This window comes from Phyllostomus discolor, chromosome 10 (assembly GCF_004126475.2).
Source record: "Phyllostomus discolor isolate MPI-MPIP mPhyDis1 chromosome 10, mPhyDis1.pri.v3, whole genome shotgun sequence".
Lineage (NCBI taxonomy): Eukaryota > Metazoa > Chordata > Mammalia > Chiroptera > Phyllostomidae > Phyllostomus > Phyllostomus discolor.
The window spans coordinates 91542305-91562247 of record NC_040912.2 but is presented as its reverse complement, the minus strand read 5'-3'; the positions used below and the strand labels follow the sequence as shown (position 1 = coordinate 91562247).

At 44.3% G+C, this 19943-nt stretch overlaps 1 protein-coding gene and 1 pseudogene across 2 annotated transcripts in view; both read right to left on the bottom strand.

The window, feature by feature from the left end:
• LOC114507720 overlaps positions 1-18576 on the bottom strand; it is a 33249-nt pseudogene extending 14673 nt beyond the window's left edge.
• LOC114507468 (GTPase IMAP family member 7-like) overlaps positions 16392-19943 on the bottom strand; it is a 265099-nt gene continuing 261547 nt past the window's right edge. Inside the window, exons 1-2 of one of the 2 annotated variants that reach the window (XM_028525268.2) lie at positions 18508-18541; positions 16392-17113 (exon numbers count right to left, since the gene is read on the bottom strand). In XM_028525268.2, the coding sequence (XP_028381069.1) occupies positions 16396-17073 (678 nt within the window). In that variant the 5' untranslated portion in view covers positions 17074-17113; positions 18508-18541 and the 3' untranslated portion in view covers positions 16392-16395. Of the gene's footprint in view, positions 17114-18507; positions 18542-19943 lie in introns of those variants that run through there. The other variant, XM_036011036.1, reaches the window with a different exon arrangement.

Below are 19943 nucleotides of genomic sequence, written 5' to 3'. Positions count from 1 at the left end.
CATTAACCTGTGAACTGCAGTCAGGAAGGGTGAGTGGCTCTGACCAGCCACTCTCAGGATCTCAGGCTTTGGGCACAACCACTCCCCTCTGAGCCCAGGTGTCTTTACAGAAGGAAGACAGGGGGTGTCAGATCACTAAGTCCCATGCCTCCCAGGGAGTGACATCACATGACAATGCCTGGGCCCTGCCCCATGAGGACAAGGGCACAGACCCTCCCAGGAGTACGAATCCTGAGCCCCAGCCCCACACCCTCATTTCTTCTCAGATGTTGGTTGGTTGTAGTGATAAACCTGAGACACCAAACAGGGTCCTCCAAGGATCCCATGTGGAGGGGCCCATCCTGGGACTCTTGGCCTCAGGGGTCTGGTGTGAGGGAGCAATATCACAAGGGGCCCTGTTCTCCCATGCTTTGAGTCCTCAGGGTCATCAGAGGGAGGGAGAGTTACAGTGACAGGTGTCAGTCACTCTCCATTCACCACTTGGCACCAGCTGCCTAGAAAGCAAGAAGCAGGGACACAGGTGAGCTTTCCCCCGTTGCTGCCACTCTCAGCCCAGGCTCAGCTCCCTTCCTTACTCATAGGCCCAGGCTGGTGCATCCCCTCCCTCCAGAACCCATATGTCTGTGTGCACCTGAATCTTCACCATCCCGAGATCCCAGGGGCAGAGGGAGAGGCTGCTTCAAACAGGCACTGGGGGGAGAATTCAGAGGCGGCCGGATCCATCTGGTAGCATCAGGTACTCGCCCTCTTTCTGGGATTTTCAGTGGTTTCCACAATTTCTGACATTATCTGAGATTCTTTTTTGGTCTATTATGACATCTTTGGTTGCTTTAGTCCAATAGTACCATAAACACATGTTATATCTCTAAATTTTTATTTATTGATTTCTAAATTTTTATTCATTGATTTGAGAAAGAGGGATAGAGAAATAAATATCCATTTGTTGCTCCACGTATCCAAGCATTCACTGGGTGACCTGTGTGCGCCCGGCCATCGGGTCGAACCCACGACCTTGGCACACAGGGCTGATGCTCCAAACAACTGAGCTACCTGGCCTGAGTGAAACGGATGTTCCAAAGTGCTTTATTACTAATGACAAATGCTATAAATACAACTGTAACAAAGAACAAAGGGACGGTTTTAATGTATACCTCAGCATATACAGCAGGAAAAGTTTTACTGTTTCTCATAATCTTTTCTTTTTCAAAGAAATGAGCTACTAGATGACTGGTTCTGAATTCACTTGTGCACAGGAAGGTGTCCGTGGTGCCTGAGCTATAGCCCTTTCCTGCCTCACGTCCTCCCGATGCTGCTTGACTTGTCACCTAAAGTTGTGCTCACAGCACAGGGGAGAGAGGCTCAGTGACAGAGCTCATGCCCTATACTTGTATTTCTGTGGTGTGTTCACAGGGGTGAGAGGAGACATGCTGGGCCAAGAAGAGCCCTCCCTGTGGACGCCACACTGACCTGTGCTTGGGACCCACCTGGACCCTCCCATGCTGGAGCTGCCTGAGGCACAGGAGTTTTTCTGGGAGTCTCCCACCCGCACCTGGTTCTCCTGTGGAGCAGGCACAACCCCGAGCACTTGGACTCCGACTGGAGCCCGACAACGTGCCCCCTGCCCCACGTTGGAGCAGGTGCTCCCAGACATTGCTGATGTTCAGCCTCCAACAACGCAGCTCTCTGAGCTGAGTGGTGAATGTGCAGCTGAGCACCCTCTCTGTTTTCTAATGATCATGGTCATGAAGCAGCATCACCTGAAAATCAGAATAGAGGATGCATGTCCGAGCTGTGCATGACCAAAGTCCTCACTTCACAGCATTTCATTCAATGGCACAACAGCATAACAAGAAGGGGAAGCCAAGGGACACCAAATCCCTGCAGTCAGCAGGAAGGACTATAGGAAAGAAAATGAGCTTACTCAGGTATGGAGCCCAATGAAGGGGGAAACCCAGACCCTCAGCGAAGGACAGCAGCCTGCTCCCACTCTGAGGACATTTACCAACTGGGAGAACATCAGCTGTGCTTCTCCAACCCCACTGATGTGGGAGCCAAAGGCAAGGGCAGATTCAACAGAGATCTCAAGGGGAGCCTTGACCATAAACCCCAAGGGCTAACCCCTCAAAAATGTCAGTGAGCTATACCTAGTGAGTGGGGGACAGATAGAAAAAAGAAAAGGCCAGGGTGCACTGCAAACAGGCAGAAGATGCTTGAAGAGAGAAAACAGAAGAAAAGATGATGGAGGAAATCTTTAAAGCTGCGGTGGTGGAGCTGAGGAAACACACCGACCCAAAATTCAAACCATATAACAGATCCCTAAAAGATCATGAAGAAGGAATTCACACTTTGACACAGAAGACGAAGCTGTAGGACATCAAAGCAAAGAGAATTCCTCAAAGGAGCCAGGAAGACAGACCCATGACCTTCCAGGAGGAGATGCTGGAACTGCACTGACCCCTGCCCGGTAACAGAGCAGCCGGAAACAGTGCCAGCAGACCTGCAATGAGCTCAGAGAAGATGACAGCTGACTCAGAACTGCACACTCAGGGGACAGCTGTCAGGAGTCAGGGCAACACACGTGCATTTCAGACAAGGAAGGGGAGAGCTCCTGCCCCCAGCACTTCCTCACTGGAGGGATTTCTACAGAGTGTGCTGGGCACGAGTGGAAAGCAATCCCATCAGTGACTCAGAGGGGAAAACAAAGACCAAGTTAAACTAATGGGAACAGTACAAAATAATAGAAATAGCTTCTAGATTTAAGAAGGAAAGGCTTAAGATAAAATACATAATAATATTTAGATTGCAAAGGAGGATGGGAGTGGAATTAAAATGTCCAATGAAATTTGTTGTATAGAAGGAAGATAAAAACACAGATTACCTTTACACTTTGATATGTAAGAATGTGTGTTATAATCATTGGGCAGCCACTGAAAAATTAAGAGAAAAGGTATGTAATTTCCACACTAGTGGAGAAATATGTGGAATGTGAAATAATACCCAAATCATTCAAATTCAACAACATAAAATAAAATAAGTGAATTATGAGATAAGTCGAACAAGCAGAAGGCAAAAAATAAAATTTTATATGTATCCAAACATATCAAATTATAATTATGATAAATGGACAAAAGATTTCAGTTTTCAAAAGTTAGCACTTTTTTCCAGAGGATTCCAAAAGAAATTTGAATCTAAAGCATATAACCAGAGAAAGGTTGAAAGCAGAGTTTTAGACAAATATAACAATCAAATTCTAAACAAACAAGAACAAGCTACCCAACGACACAGGCTTTCCATTCAGTGGGAGCATGTTATGTGCCAGGCAGTGTCCTAGGCACTTGGGTAAATTAAATAATCACAAGTAAAATTCTTGGTTTGGATCTTCCAATTTTCCTTGGGGGGACAGATATAAATAATAAGGAATAAATGTGTAGAGTATAAAATATACAACACATTCATCTGTGTTAGAAGAACAACAGCGAGTATAGTAAGATGGGTGAGGAGTGCAGGCGGCAGGTGGGACCTCAGCAGTGTGGTGGGGGCACAGCCACAGAGCCCTGCGCACCAGCTCAGACACAGCTTTGCATTTCCACCTGCTGGACATGGAGCCCTCACTTTGTAAAGGGAGTCATTCAGTCACAGAGAAAATGGGCAAACCTGCACTTCGTATGATAGGTGTAACACACATTTCTCAGTCCTCACCAGAGCAGGAAAATAAAATGTAGTATGGAAGGAGAAGATTGAAGCAACCAGATTAATGGACTTGACCTCATGCACATGTGTAAATTCTTCATCAAATTTCAGTCAGTTGTTTTCAAATACATAGGAAACACTTACCAATGTTGTTCTCAAGAAATGCTTTCAAATTGTATTGGATTGAAATAACATAGATCACACTTCTCGCCAACAGTGTAATTAAAAGGTAGATAATAAAATACCATATGTTCATAAATTGGAGGACATAGTTCTATTTTTATGTCTTTATTTATGGCCTCTGCCATCAATTGTCCCAATTTTCCCCTCCTCCCATCCCCACACTCCCTCAGGCAATGCCTGGGTCAAATAACCCATGGATCAAATCAGATCAAGTAATCAAAGTTGAGAAATGTTTAGAACAAGAGCATAATTGAATGCTGTATTTTCAAGTTTATGAGATGCGGCTACACAGTAATCACACACTCAATTCTAGCTTTAAGTGTATTTTTCAGGAACACGTATGGTAAGTTGCTGGACACAAAGTCAGTGTACAAAACTTTAGTGTTCCTACAAACCAACAACGAAATTTCAGGAAAACAATTCTAAAAAAAACAATTCCTTTTGCAATTGTAGAAAAAATAAAATACCTAGGAATATACAGCACAAGAGATGTGAAGGGCTTATACACTGAAAACTATAAGCTAGCATTAAGTAAAATTGAAGAAGACACAAAGAAATGGAAAAATATTCAATGTTCATGGATTGGAAGAATCCCCACATAGTTAAAGTGGCCATATTACTCAAACCAACATACAGATTTATTGCAATACTTCTCAGAATCCCAATGAGTGTTTTTTAAAGAAATAAAACACTCATTAGATTTGTATGGACCTACAAAAAGACTCTGAATAGACAAGGAAATCCTCAGAAAAAAGAACAAATCCAAAGACATCATACTCCCTGACTTCAAATTATACTACTAAGCAAACATAATCAAAACAGTATATGTGTTGGCAGCAATACTGTCACACTGACAATGGAACAGGTTGAGAGCCCCCAAATAAACACATGTGTATATGGCAAGGGATTTTCAACAATAGAGCCAAAAACATACAATGGAGAAAAGAAAGCCCCTTCAATAAATAATTGTGGGAAAACTGGAAAACCACATGCAAAACAATGAAACTAGACTAGACTGCCATTTGTCACTCTTTACTAAAATTAACCCGAAATGGACTGAAGGCCTATGTCTGAGCTTAAACAATAAACACATAGAAAAAAGCATATGTGCCACACTTATGGTCTTGGCCAAGAGAGGTTTTATGAATTTGTCCCAAAAGCAAAGGGAAGTAAAAGCAAAAATAAATGAATGCAACTAGAGCAAATTAAAAAGTTTCTGCACTGCAAAAGAAACCATCAAAAAAAAAAGGAAGCTGAACAAATGGGAGATGTATTTGCGAACAACACTTCTAACAAGGGGATATCCAAAATATATAAAGAATATATATACCTCCGGCCAAGATGGAGGCATAGGTAGACACACTGTGCCTCCTCACACAACCAAGATAGGGACAACAATGATTTAGAAACAGAATAACAACCAGAACTGACAGAAAATTGAACTGTATGGAAGTTGGACAACCAAGGAGTTAAAATAGACATGTTCATCCAGACCAATAGGAGGGGTGGAGTCGGGCAGCCTGGCAGAGAGGGATCGCAACACAAAGAGCTTGGGACTGGGCATGTAAGACCACAGCGGGCGGACTGTGAGCATGCAAGTGGAAGTTGGCAGACCCCAGCCGAGGGGTGGCAACCAGCAGACCCATTGAGGCGGCAATTGTGAAGCAAGGCACTGTGCCCAACCCAGGATCCCAGCACTGGGAAGTAGAGCCTTGGGGCACTGATTGAAAACACCTGTGGGGGTTGAGGCATAAGGAGAGACTCCCAGCCTCACAGAAGTGGTCGTTGGAAAGACCCACGGGGTGCTCAAGCCCACCCACATGGGAATCCGCACCAGAAAGGTCCAGTTTGGTTGGGAGAAGCAGCGGAAGGAACTAAAATCCCACAAGGAGTAGGGCAAGCACCATTGTTCCCTCTCAGACCCTGCCCTCATATACAGCATCACAACCCAGCGACTGGGTTGCCCCACCCTGGGAACACCTAAGGCTCTGACCCTCAGATGTAACAAGCACGACCAGACCAAAAAAAAATAAATATATGGCTGAAACAGAAGAAGAAATTAACGCCCCAGAACCAATCCTTTTAAGTGACTAAGAGATAGCCAACCTATCAGATGCACAGTTCAAAACACTGGTGATCGGGATGCTCACAGAATTGGTTGATTTTGGTCACAAATTAGATGAAAAAATGAAAGCTACAATAAGTAAAATGAAGAAAAATGCACAGGGAACCAATAGTGATGGAATGAAAGCTGGGTCTCTCATCAGTGGAGTGGACCAGAAGGAAGGGAAAAACATACCATCAGAAAAGAATGAAGAAATAAGAATTCAAAAAAATGAGGAGAGGCTTAGGAACCTCCAGGACATCTTTAAACATTCCAACATCCAAATTATAGGGATACCAGAAGGGGAAGAGGAAGGGCAACAAGTGGAAAACTTATTTGAACAAATAATAAAGGAGAACTCCCTCAATCTCACAAAGGAAACAGACTTCCAGGAAGTCCAGGAAGCTCAGAGAGTCCCAAAGAAGTTGGACCCAAGAAGGAATACACCAAGGCACATCATAATTACATTAGCCAAGATCAAAATGAAGGAGAGAAACCTAGAAGCAGAAAGAGATAAGGAGACAGTCACCTACAAAAGAGTTTCCATCAGACTGTCAGCTGATTTCTCAAAGGAGACCTTACAGGCAAGAAGGGGCTGGAAAGAAGTATTCCAAGTCATGAAAGGCAAGGACCTACATCCCAGATTGCTCTATCCAGCAAAGCTTTCATTTAGAATGGAAGTATAACAGGGTGCAGCCAAGAGGGGAGCCTCAAATAGGGATCTGTAATAAGATCCAAAAGAGCCTGGAGATAATTGGCTCCACACCACAGGGCCACACCTGCCCAGAATCTGGCAGCTGTAGCCAATTGTGAGAGGAGCCGGAAATGGGGCTTCGGAGGAAGATTGGCACTGGGATTTAAGCCGAGACACGGCAGCCATTTGAGGGGGAGAAACATGCGCAGCCCTGCAAGAGAGAACCACACAGCTTTAGCAGAATGAGGACTCCCGCAGCCCTGAGAGGGAGAACCACGAGGCTCTGGCAGAGTGGGGATTCCCATGGCCCAGGGAGAGAGGACCGCGTGCCTTTGCCAGAGTGGGGACCGCCGCAGCTTTATGAGATACGATACTCTGGACTGGGCAAAGGGGGAAGGAAGGAAGGACTGTGTCTGTTTGTGGGTGCTTTAAGGGACTTTAAGATTTTTGGTGAAGACATTAGGTCCCTACTTTAAGTTTGTATAGCATTAAATAAACGTTTCCTTTCCTTTTCACAAATCTCTGACATTGAGAGACATCTTTCCTCTGGCGGCGGACATACGGACCTGGGGGCTTCTTTATATCATCTCAGGCCCCCCTTGTTTGTTCTGTAACAAAAGGGCAGATAAAGTGCGTCTCAAATAAGGTCAAGTTCAAGGAGTTCATCATCACCAAGCCCTTATTTTATGAAATGTTAAAGAGACTTATCTAAGAAAAAGAAGATAAAAAATATGTATAGTAAAATGACAGCAAACTCCCAATTATTAACAACCACACTAAAACAAAAGCAAACTAAGCAAACAACTACAACAGGAACAGATTCACGGAAATGGATATCACATACAGGGTTGTCAGTGGGGGAGTGGGAGGGGCAGAGAGGGGGAAAAGGTACAGAAAATAAGTAGCATAGATGGTAGGTAGAAAATAGACAGGGGGAGGGCAAGAATAGTATGGTAAATGTAGGAGCTAAAGAACTTATGACACATGGACATGAACTAAAGGGGGGAAATGTGGGTGAGAGAGGGTGTGCAGGGTGGAGGGGAATGAAGGGGGTAATGGGACAACTGTAATAGCATAATAAATCAAATATATTTTTAAAAAGAAAAATAATAAAAAATAAAAGAATATATACAAATCAACAACAAAAGCAAATAATTTCCTCAAAATGGGCAGAGCAACTTCCAGGCAAGATGCAGACGGGGAAGACATACTTTGCCTCCTTGTGCAACCACAAGACGGATCACAACTAATCTAAAAAAAAAAATCACCCAGAACTGCCACAAAATCAAACTATATGGAGGTCCGATAACAAAGGACTTAAAGAAGACATCTTCATCCAGACAGGTAGGAGGGCAGAGTCGGGCAACCTGGGTGGAGAGGATGCTGGGTGGCAGCAGCCATGTGGTGGCAGCCTGGAGGTAGAATCCAGGGGACTGGAAGATCCCATGTTCACTTGTAAAGGGTAAAAATCAGGAGGGATTCTTTGGGACTGAGTGATCCCAGCCCCAACTCAGACCATGCAGCCCAGGGTTCCAGCACCAGGACATAAAGCCTCATAATTTCTGGCTATAAAGCCAGTGGGATTGGGGTGGTGGGAGAAAGTGCCAGTCCCTCAGAAGAGTCCATTGAAAGGGCCAGCATGGTGCTAGAATGTATGCAAACCCACCCACCCTGAGAACCACCACCATGGCAACAGCTACAAGGGCACCAGTAGCATACAAGATGGGGGTGAAGTGAATGGAAATGGGGTGAGCACCCAGCAAGCTTCCAGCATGTATGCAGTGACATTTTCCCCTTTCTGACCACCCCCCACATACAGAGCTACAAAGTGGTAAAGCATGTTACCCCACCCTGGCAAATGCTTAAGGCTCTGGCCCATACAACTTAACAGGTGTGCTAAGACAGGGTGTTGAAGCAACTCTATATAACACACAGAAACAAACACAGGGAGGCTGCCAACTTGAGGAGACAAAGAAATATGGCCCAAATGAGAGAGCAGAACAAAACTCAGAAAAACAACTAAAAGAAACAAATAGCCAACCCATCAGATGCAGAGTTCAAAACACTGGTGATAAGATGCTCAGAGAACTCATTGAGTATGAAAAGGTAGAAAGGAAGAAATGAAGGATATGCTAAGTGAAATAAACAAAAATCCAGACGGAACCAACAGTGAAAGGAAGGAAGCCTGGGTTCAAATCAATGATTTGGGACATAAGGAAGAAATAAACATTCAACCAGAACAGAAAGAAGAAATAATAATTCAGAAAAACAAGGAGAGAATAAGAAGATTCTGGGACATTCCCAAGTGCCAACATCTGAATGATATGGATGCCAGAAGGAGAAGAGGAAGCACAAGAAATAATGTGAGCAGACCTTGCTAGTGTGACTCAGTGGATTGAGCACCAGCCTGTGAAACAAAAGGTCACTGGTTGGATTCCCAGTCAGGGCACATGCCTGGGTTACAGGCCAGGTCCCCAGTAGGGGGTGCTCGAGAGGCAACCACACATTTGATGTTTCCCTCTCTTTCTCCCTCCCTTCCCCTGTCTCTAAAAATAAATACATATTTTTTAAAGAAATAATGAGAGAAAACTTCCCTAATTTGGTAAAGGAAATAGGCATACACGTCCAGGAAGCACAGAGAGTCCCATACAAGTTGGACCCAAAGAGGACCAAACCAAGACACATCATAATTTAAATGCCTACGATTAAAGATAAAAAGACAATCTTCAAAGCAGCAAGAGAAAAGCAGAGAGTCACCTACAAAGACCACCACCTGATTTCTCAAAAGAAACTTTGCAGACAAGAAGGGACTCGCAAGAAGTGTTCAAAGTAATGACAAGCAGGGATCTACAACCAAGATTACTTTAGCCAGCAAACCTATTATTTAGAATGAAAGAGCAGAAAAAGAGCTTCCCAAACAAGGTAAAGCTAAAGGAGTCCAGCATCACTAAGCCCTTATTATATGAAATGTTAAAGGGACTTATCCAAGAAAAAGGTAAAAACTATGAACATTAAAATGACAACAAACTCACAACTACCAACTACTGAATGTAAAAAACAAAAAGAAAAACGCACTAAGCAGACAACTAGAACAATAACAGAATCATAGATATGAAGATCATTTGGAGGGTTTCAGCCAGGAGGGGGAAGGGGAAGAATGGGGGGAAATGTACAGGGATTTAAAAGCATTGGTACATACAAAACAGACAGGAGGATAAGAGTAGTATAGGAAATGGAGAAGGAGAAGAATTTATATGCAGGAACCATGTGAACTAAGAAGGATGGATTGCTGAAGGGAACAGGGATACTGAGTGAAGGGGGACTAAGGGAGAACATTGGGACAACTGTAAAAGCATAATCAATAAAATATACTTTAAAAAAAATGGGCAAAGCACCTGAACAATGCTTCTCCCAAGAAGACATTCAAAGGCTAACAGATATACAAACAGATGCTCGCCTTCACTAACTATAAGAGAAACGCAAACTAAATCCACAGTGAGGTACCATGTCACACCTGTTACATGGCTGTTACGAACAAGCCAAGTGATAACAGGTGTTGCAGGTTGTGGAGAAAAGGGAGCCCTCATGCACTGCTGCTGGGAATGTGAACTGGTACAGCCTCTGGGAAAACAGTATGGAGGGTCCTCAAAAAATTAAGAATGGAACTGCTATGCAATCCAGCAATTCTTCTTCTTGGTACCTACCAAAAAAATCTAAAAAAAACATTTATTTGTACAGATAGGTGCACCCCAGTGTTCACTGAACCTTTATTCATGGTAGCCAAGGCATGGAAACAACCTAAGTGCCCTCTGAATGTGTGACCGGACAAGGACGATGTGGCCCATGTACTCAATGGAACACACTCGGCCATGGGAAGGATGGAAAAGTGCCATTTGCAACAACATGTGTGGATCTTGAGAGAATCGTGCCAAGTGAAATGAGTCAGATGCAAAAGGACAAAAATCATATGATTTCATTCAAAGGTGGGATATAAAACAGTAAGCAACAAATGAACCAACAAGGAAAAGCAAATAAACAAAAACTCATAGACACAAACCACAGTATGGTGGTGACCAGAGGGGAATGGGTGTTGGGGGAATATGGGAAAGTGTGAAGGGGTCAAATATATAGTGATGAAGGAAACTTGATTTTGGGTGGCGAATACACAATCCAATATACAGATGATGTATTATAGAATTGTATTATGCAATTTTATTAACCAATGCTACCACCAATAAATTTAACTAAGTAAAGAATAAATATCAAAGAAATAAAGTTACTACCTTGGAAGAAAAGAAGGTCCATATTAAAAAAAGAATGAAAAATAATTAGCAAAATATATCTTAATCAATAAGAAAATGTAAAAGTAAGAGCAAGCTACAAAGTGGGAGGAAATGTTTGCACATCACACATCTCATAAAGAACTTGTAAATAGTCTGACTACCGTGGCTCAGTGGATTGAGTGCCAGACTGAGAACCAAAGGGTCCCTGGCTCAATGCCCAGTATGGGCACATGCCTGAGTTGCAGGCCAGCTCCCCAGTAGGGGGTGCTTGAGAGGCAACCACACATTGATGTTTCTCTCCCTCTTTCTCTTTCCCTTCCCCTCTCTAGAAATAAATAAATAAAATATTAAAAAAAGAACTTGTAAATATGTTTGATAAAGAGATGACAAAGAAGAAAATGTAAAAGAACTCATATATGCCACTAATAAAGAGACAAATACCCAATGTAAAATGGGAAACAATACAAATAAGCATTTTTGACACATAACAAACTGCTGTAATGAGAACAGAGAGCAGACTGAATTTTGCATGTGTCTCCACCAGGGACGCCGTCACCACAACCAGACCCTGAGTCTGCTCCTCATGCCCTGCAGTCATCCCTGCCCACCCCCTGTGCGCCCCCCTCCTTTCCCCCACCCAAATCACTTAGGTGCTGTGCATGGATATGCCCAGCATGTTCCTTGATGTGCACATGTGGGGGACTGAGACCCAGACTCAGAGCTCAGCTCTCAGACCTACAGCAGGACATGATGATGATTTTCTGCAGCATGACTATTTGTGGATTCCAAATCTCAATTTAAGAAGAATTTTGGAAGGTCAAGATACTTTTAACAGAACAAAGAACTTGAGAACCATTACTTAAGGCACTCCGTTTTTCACCTTTGTTTATAACCATAGATGAGACTGCTCTTTCAGAAGCACAGGTTGGTAGTTCACCTCCCAGGAGTAATGTGCCACCAGTCCTCATATGAAGCAAGGAGAGACCCGAGGAAGCTGCAGACGACTGGGGAGGTGGCATTTTAATGAGCTGGGAAACTTACTTACAAGGCTTGTCATGGGTGGACCCCAAGACAAGTATTTTGTGCACCTGACAAAAGATCTGAGAAGTGTGCATAGACCCTTAGCTGGGCTGAGTCATGTGCACCATCCTGATGTTCTCAACAACACATCACTATCTCAAGGATGTGTCCCTGAGGTAGCTCCTGTGTGGGGACAGAGTGAGTTAAGTGCACATTCCAAGGATGGGCTGTGGGGTGGAGTCTGGGTCCAGCTTCCAGGTCAACTGTAGGTCACATCCTCCCCATGACCTTCCCAGTGTAACAGACACAGTGGGTTCCCCACTCCAAGTGTCAGAGCCAAAGGAACACAAGCCTTGGTGGCAGAGAAGCTTCATACAAGCGGTGGACAAAGGGTATGCAAGTGACAAGGGACACTGCTGGTAACAGTGAGGAAATGACACCCTAACCCTAAGGGGGTGGCAGAGAGCTGGAATCCAGAAGGGGCTTGGCAGAGGAGGTATGACCTTTGGTTTTGGGTTACCTCAGGTCAGAGATGACCTTGCAGGGAGAGAGGCAGGAAAACGAATACCACCACCTTGCTTTTCTACCACTAAGAGGCCTCCTGCTTGGACTTCCCACTGGCAGAAGCCTAGCAAGACTCAAAGAGCCAGGGATCCTGCTGATGTGGTCTGATAGGACAGGGGCCTCGAGGTCAGGGCCCCTCTCACTAAGTGTTGTTCTTGCCAAATGTTCACATGTAGCTCAGTGCTTGCAGACCAGCTGTAAGCAGGATGTGTTTAGCCAGAGTTGAACCAGGTAATAGCAGCCAGCTGCAAAGAAAAATCAATGTGGTGGACTTCCAGCCAAGATGGACACATAGGCAGAAATGCTTTGCTCCCTCACACAACTAAAAGAAGGATAACAACCAATTGAAAGAACAACCAGAACTGCCAGAAAATCAAACAGCATGGAAGTCCAACACCCATGGATTTAAAGAAACATTCATCCAGGCAGGTAGGAGGGGCAGAGATGCAGGCAGAGAGGACGTATGGCAAGGCAGTGGACCGTCTGGACGATCCCACATTCATGCAAGGATAAGCCGGGAGGAACAACTGGGGAGTGAGACAGGCTGCCCAACCCAGGGTTCCAGCAGGGGAAACTAAAGACTCAAAACCTCTGGCTGTAAAAATCTGTGGGAGCTGGGGCCACAAGAGAAACTCCCAGCCTCATGGGGGTTCATTGGAGAGCCCCACAGGATTGTAGAGCATACACAAACCCACCCGCCCAGGAGTCAGCACCTCAAATGCATTATCCACCTGTGGGAAGCAAGGGAAGTAATGGCAAGTGGGGCGACAGCCCAGCAAGCAGCACTGTTCCCTTTCTGACCCCTCCCCCAGAGACAGTGCCACCACGCCACAGTTGGTTGCCCCACCCTGTCCAATACCTAAGGCTCTTCCCCTGAACCATGTAACAGGTGCACTGAGACAAACAAACATGATCCACATGACAGGACAGATTAAAACTCCAGAAAAAAACTAAGTGATGAGGAGATAGACAACCTATCAGATGCAGAATTCAAAAACTGGTAATCAGGATGCTCACAGAATTGATTGAGCTTGGTCTGAAAATGAAGGAAGAAATAAAGACTATACACAGTGAAATAAAGAAAAATACACAGGGAACCAACAGTCTAGGGAAGGTAAATCAGACTCAGATCAATGATTTGGAACAAAAGGAAGACATACACGTCCAACTGGAATAGAATGAAGAAATAAGAATTGAAAAAAATGAGGAGAGACTTGGGAACCTCTGAGACAACTTTAAATGTTCCAACATCCAAATCATAGGGGTGCCAGAAGGAGAACAAGATGAGCAAGAAATTGAAAACTTGTTTGAAAAAAATAATGAGGGAGAACTTCCCCGATCTGGCAAAGAAAATAAACTTCCAGGAAGTCCAGGAAGCTCAGAGATTCCCAGAGAAGTTGGACCCAAGGAAGCGTGCACCAAGGCACATTATACTTACATTACCCAAGATGAAAGATAAAGAGAGAATCTTAAAAGCAGCAAGAGGAAAGGAGACAGTTACCTACAAAGGAGTTCCCATCAGACAATCATCTGATCTCTCAAAAGAAATCTTGCAGGCAAGAAGGGGCTGGGAAGAAGTATTCTAAGTCATGAAATGCAGGAACCCACATCCAAGATGACTATCCAGCAAAGCTCTCATTTAGAATGGAAGGACAGATAAAGTGCTTCTCAGGCAAGGTCAAGTTCAAGGAGTTCATCATCACCAAGACCTTATTATATGAAATGTTAAAGGGACCTATCTAAGAAATAGAAGAAGATCAAAAACTATGAACAGTAAAATAATAACAAACACAATTATCAACAACTGAACCCCCAAAATAAAAACAAAAACTAAGCAAACAGCTAGAACAGGAACAGAACCACAGAAATAGAGATCACATGGAGGGTTACCAATGGGAAATGGGAGGGGGAGAATGTGGGGAAAACAACCATAATAGGTTCTTAATAGGTAAGTACAAAATAGACAGGGGAGGGTTAAGAATAGTATAAGAAATGGAGAAGCCAAAGAACTTATATGTATGACCTATGGACATGAAATAAGGTGGAAGAAAATGCTGGAGGGTAGGGGATGGAAGGCAAAGGGGAATAAAGGGGAGAAAAAATGGGACAACTGTAATAACATAATCAATAAAATATATTTTTAAAAGAATGATAAAAATAAAATCAATAAAATTTTCCTTAAAATTTACATGAAATCAAATCAAGTCTTCTCTTTGGTGTAAAGAGAAAGGAAAAGAAAAAGGCCCTGGCTAGTATGGACAGTGGACTGAGTGCCAGTCTGTGAACTAAAGGGTTGCAGGTTCAATTCTCAGTCAGGGCACATGCCTGGGTTGCCAGCCAGGTCCCCAGTAGGGGGCACTCAAGAGGCAGCCACACATTGGTGTTTCTCTCCTCTTATACTCCCTCCCTTCCCCTCTTTAAAAATAAATAAATAAATATTTTTTTAGAAAAAGAAAAATCAACGTGCAATTGACCAATTAGTGTCCATAAGCAAAGGCTCAGCCTCCATCAGAGAGAAAGAACTTTGAATACGAATTTCCCATCTCCTTCACTTGCTACGTGTAAATAAACCAACTTGTGACAACCACACCTCGTCCTTGAACACAGCACCCCAAGTGGTGAACCCCTGAGTTCATGACAAAGTGATTCATGTAGATCAGCCTCCTGGGGCAAAGAGCTGGGGTGAAAGAGGCCAAAGTGTGGATCTGCAGAGGCAAAGGAAAAATATGGCACAGAAGATATTTTTAAGTTACAGTCAGGGACATTTTACATTAGGACGGCACCTGAACAAGAAAAGAGAGAAAAACAATGAAAGCATGGAGCACCTCCCAGACCTTCATGGCCCACATAATTTTCCTTCTGGAGAGGTCTGCTGCTTCACTGGCTGTGGGCTCATACACGTGGACAGAAAAAATGTGCATCACCAGAGGGGTTGACATGTGATGTACGCAGGATTTCGTACTTCAATTCTCCAGAATTGAGTTTTTGAACCTACACAGTGTATTCTGGCGTGACTGTGCCCATTCAGTCACTCCGTACCTGTGTTGGCACTGTGGGGGTGGGGAACGAGCTGGGAGGATGCTCTGGGGAGCTATCTCGGCACAACAGACCAGCCCAAAGCTTAGTGGTTTGAAACAGCATCATTTATTTTTCTCATGAATCTACAAACTGGGCGGGACGTGGTGGGGATGGTCCAGCTTTGCTCTCTGCAGCTTCCCCTGAGGCGGCTCTGCTGGCAGCTGGAGAGCCCACTGCTCTGTGGCCACACCTGCACGGCTGGCAGGTGGTTGTGCTGACAGATGAAAGAGCAGGCAGGGGACGGGGCCAGGATTCCAGTCCTCTTCCTGGGGCCTCTCGATGGACATCGTGGGCTTCCTCAGAGCACAGGGGCCACGTTCTGAGGGCAGGTACCCCAGAAAGCAAGGCAGCACTGTCCATGTCTAACTTCAGAAGTCAGACCACCCACTACTCATCAAAGCAATCACAGAGTCCATGAAATTTCAGGATGGGGACACAGCCCATAAGTCCACAGAAGGAATAACAGTGCAGAGTACAAGAAGCAGAGCTAGGAGAGAAGATATTGCTGTAGCCAACTTTGGAAAATACAATCTACAACATGGACAAATCACAGTAAGTTAAGAAGAAAAACTAAAATTTGCATTAATCCCAGAAGCTCTGCCATATATTTGAAAGCACACTTTGAGTCTAATTGAAAATACCTGTAGATATATTTTTTCAAATTCTTCCTCTGTAGATTCAAGGTATACCGTATTTCTCTTCTAGTGATTTCAAATTGTTCCTCATTCCTTCCTTTCTTTTCAATCATAATACTCTTTGTACCATTTTGCCTTTGCTAATCAACCAGCACGAATTTTCTCCAAGGCGTCTTCCAGACGTTTCTGCTTTCCCACTGAGTCCTTGTACATGGGATCTGAAAAGTGAGCCCCTCCGTTCTCCCGCACCACTGCCTCGATCAGCTCCACCAGCTCCTTCACTTGAGCTTCCTTCTCAGCCTCGTCTGCTGTTCTGTTGTTGAAGGCACAGCAGCGTAACTCACACTCCTTGATGATGGTTTTTAGGCGCTTGTCTGCCCTTGCTATAAAGTAACTCAGCATCTGACCACCCACATAATCTTTGCGAGTGAACAAGACAATCATGTGCTTCACGACGTGTTCCCCAAAGATGGCCTTGATCAATTCAACTGAGGCCTGCTCGTCCTCTGTGAGGCAGTCCAGCCATAGGACCAGGATGATGGCATGAGGCCCGGGGCTGGAGTAGCGGACACTCTCAGAGATTTCCTTACAGGTGGTTCTCAGTGCCTCGCTGGTGGAAAATAACCCTGGAGTGTCTACAACAAGAAGCTTCCTCCCCTTCCACTCTCGAGATGCGTACTGACAGCTCTTGGTAACAGATTCAGAACCAATTTTAGATTCAAATACTCTTTCCCCAAGGATAGTGTTTCCTGTTGCACTTCTCCCTCTTCCAGTTGTTCCCACCAGAACGATCCGCAGAGTGTTGTCCTGAAGGCCGGCCATGCTGGTTCAAAAGGCTCTGGGTGCAGGTTCCTCCAAGACCCTGAGGAGGGGAAAGAAATGGGGAGGGGTCAGCTTAGGCAAGTGAAGACCATTCCAACCCTCTCTTCCTCCCTGAAAATTTGTACTACTCAGTTACTCATACTGATCCCAGTGACAACAGAGAGATTGTCCAGGCCCCTCCCAGGGGAGCACACCTGCACCTCACAGCTCTGCTCTCTCAGTGCTCCCTGAGCTGCCCCTGACCACACACAAATGAAGGAAAAGTTTCTGTCCTTCCTGGGAATCAAGTATAATATTGATCCCAAAGGGTAACCAAGATTTCACCAATAAATAAAGCTACAGATGTGTCTCATTTGGAAGCAGTAATACAAAAATACTTACTAAATTATTAAACAATAAAGAAAAGTATACACCATAACTAAGTGGGATTTATTTTATAAATCCTAGGATGGTCCAATATGAAAAAATTAGTCATTACAACACATCTCATAAATAAATGAAGAAGACTCCCCAGATGCAGAAAAGACATTTGACCCAATTCAACACTGACTCATGATTAAAACATCTCATTAAATGAAATTCATACATATTTCTCTAAAGTAAAAATAATTGTGTATAAAGGTCATCTGGACAAAGAAAAAAGAAAATATTCAGCACTACCGAGAAATAATAATATAAGGAGAGAGGACTAGCTGTACCAGGAGTCAAACATGCAGTTTCTGTAAGTACAGCCGAACTGGGCTGGTGCTCAAACACGGAGAACAGGGAAACACAAACAGAAAATTCAGAAATACACCAAATAATTCATACTGTATCCATTCACATTCCATTTGATTGCAGTGCTACCATAGATTAAACAAGGCCGCATCTCACATCAGCGAGGAGAGAGGTGGGCAACAGAGTGACTCTGGGCTCAGGGTGACCACACAGGAGCCAGGGAACTGCCTCCACTGCCTCACGCCACCCAGGTTCAGTTACCTTCCAGGTTTGCATGGGAAAGCGAACCCACGGACATAAGAGAAACAACGTGGACAGGTTCTTTGTAACCTGGGGGTAGGGGAAATATTTCTAAGATCTGACACAGAGTAAGGAAAAGGACTAAGTTTGATAACAAAAACTCACACAGATAATGTGAGACAAGAAACACCAGAGAAAAATTAAAGTAAAAAATGTCAAACTAAGGAAAAGACAGTTTCCAACTTACATCAAAGTGGGTGAATTTCCCTATTACACAAAGAACATCGAAAAACATAGAAACTGAAGTTCAACACCTTGATACAAAATGGAGTAAGAGATGGGAATTAACATTCAGAGAAAAAGTAGTTTAAATGTGCCTTGGATACATCCCAAGAGATTAACATACACTCATAACAGAGAAAAATAAATCAAAACACAAAATGTAAAATAACTAAATGAAGTAATTTTAAATCACACCTCTATTTCCGAGGTGAGATGCTGTCTGTCCCCTCCAGGTCTGGCAGAACTGCAGACTGTGCTGAGAGTCAGCCGGAGGGGGCGGGGGCCGCAGGTCCTCCCCTGCATGGCTGGGGAGGAGGGAACCACAGTCCAACCCCACAGAGCAGAAGCCAGCAATACCTTGTAGAGTCCACGGGCACCTTCCCTTCTGCTACCAATCCCCAATTTCAGCTTATGTCCCTGAACTACACTGACCAATATTGTGGCAAAAATCATGCATAAAGCTATTTACTGTATCATTATTTGTAAGGGCAAAAAACAAAAACCTATCCAGTAGATGACAGGTTGAATGAACTAAGGTGTGTCCACACCGGGAAGGCCTGGCCAGCTGTGAAAAGGACTGAGAAGTGTCTCCCTGCACCAGAGCGGGGAGACCACCAGGGTGTCTACCACCAGGGGAAGGAAGTAATGTGGAGTTCACCTACCATCTCTCCAGTAAGGGGGGTGTGAACATCATCTATAAATTATAACGTGTACATTATTCATTTATATGAAAAGGCAACAGCAGGATAATCTGAAAACTAAACCAACACAGAAGTTCCCTGTGTGGGGATGGGAGAGATGGGGGCAGGGGGGGTGGTGCGGGGGGACAGGGACAGGGGCTGGAAGTCGGGTGTCCTGGGTGCACGTAGATTTCACAGGTTTATTCTTGAAACTAGGAAGGTAGTTCACATAATTACACACCAAAAATTATGTTTAAAATATTAAAATCAAGAGAGAATGAAAAAAACAAATCTAACTAAAATTTGAGAGGTAGATGAACCCCATAATATGGAGTTCACCTACCATCTCTCCAGTATGGGGGATGTGAACATCATCTATAAACTGAAACCCCTGGACCACTGGATGAATCCCAGTGGTCCAGGACACTTGGAAATGCAGTCATTTCATTGTCCATCTCCAGTGAGATGTGTCTTAAGGGCCAAAAACAAAACAAAAACATCCAAATCCTGAAAACAACCTCCAACTGTTTCACAAATCCTCACTTTGGTTGTGTTTGTGTGTAGTTTGAAGCCCACTGGAAAGGCACAGGGACAAGAATGAGCCTGGTGACAATAGGCCCCTTGGCGCCCAGCTCTGGCCTTCAGAGGCCATTTCCCACCACAGGTCAGGGCTCTGAGGAGAAAGCACCAATTCCAGGGCCAGGCTGGACACGTGTGCGTGGGGCCCACACACCCTCCTCAGCCAGAGAGCCCAGGTATGCTCACCACTCACTAGCATCTCATCACAGGGACTGGGGGCCACTGCAGCAGAATCCAGCTGGACCTGGATGGGACAGTTTGAGCACCAGTGATAATTCCAGTGAATGGAAATGTATCAGGAATGTTAAAATCCATGGGGTCATAGCAATGCCTTCTTCAAAGTGGCCCATCACTCCCTCGGGCATCTGCTGG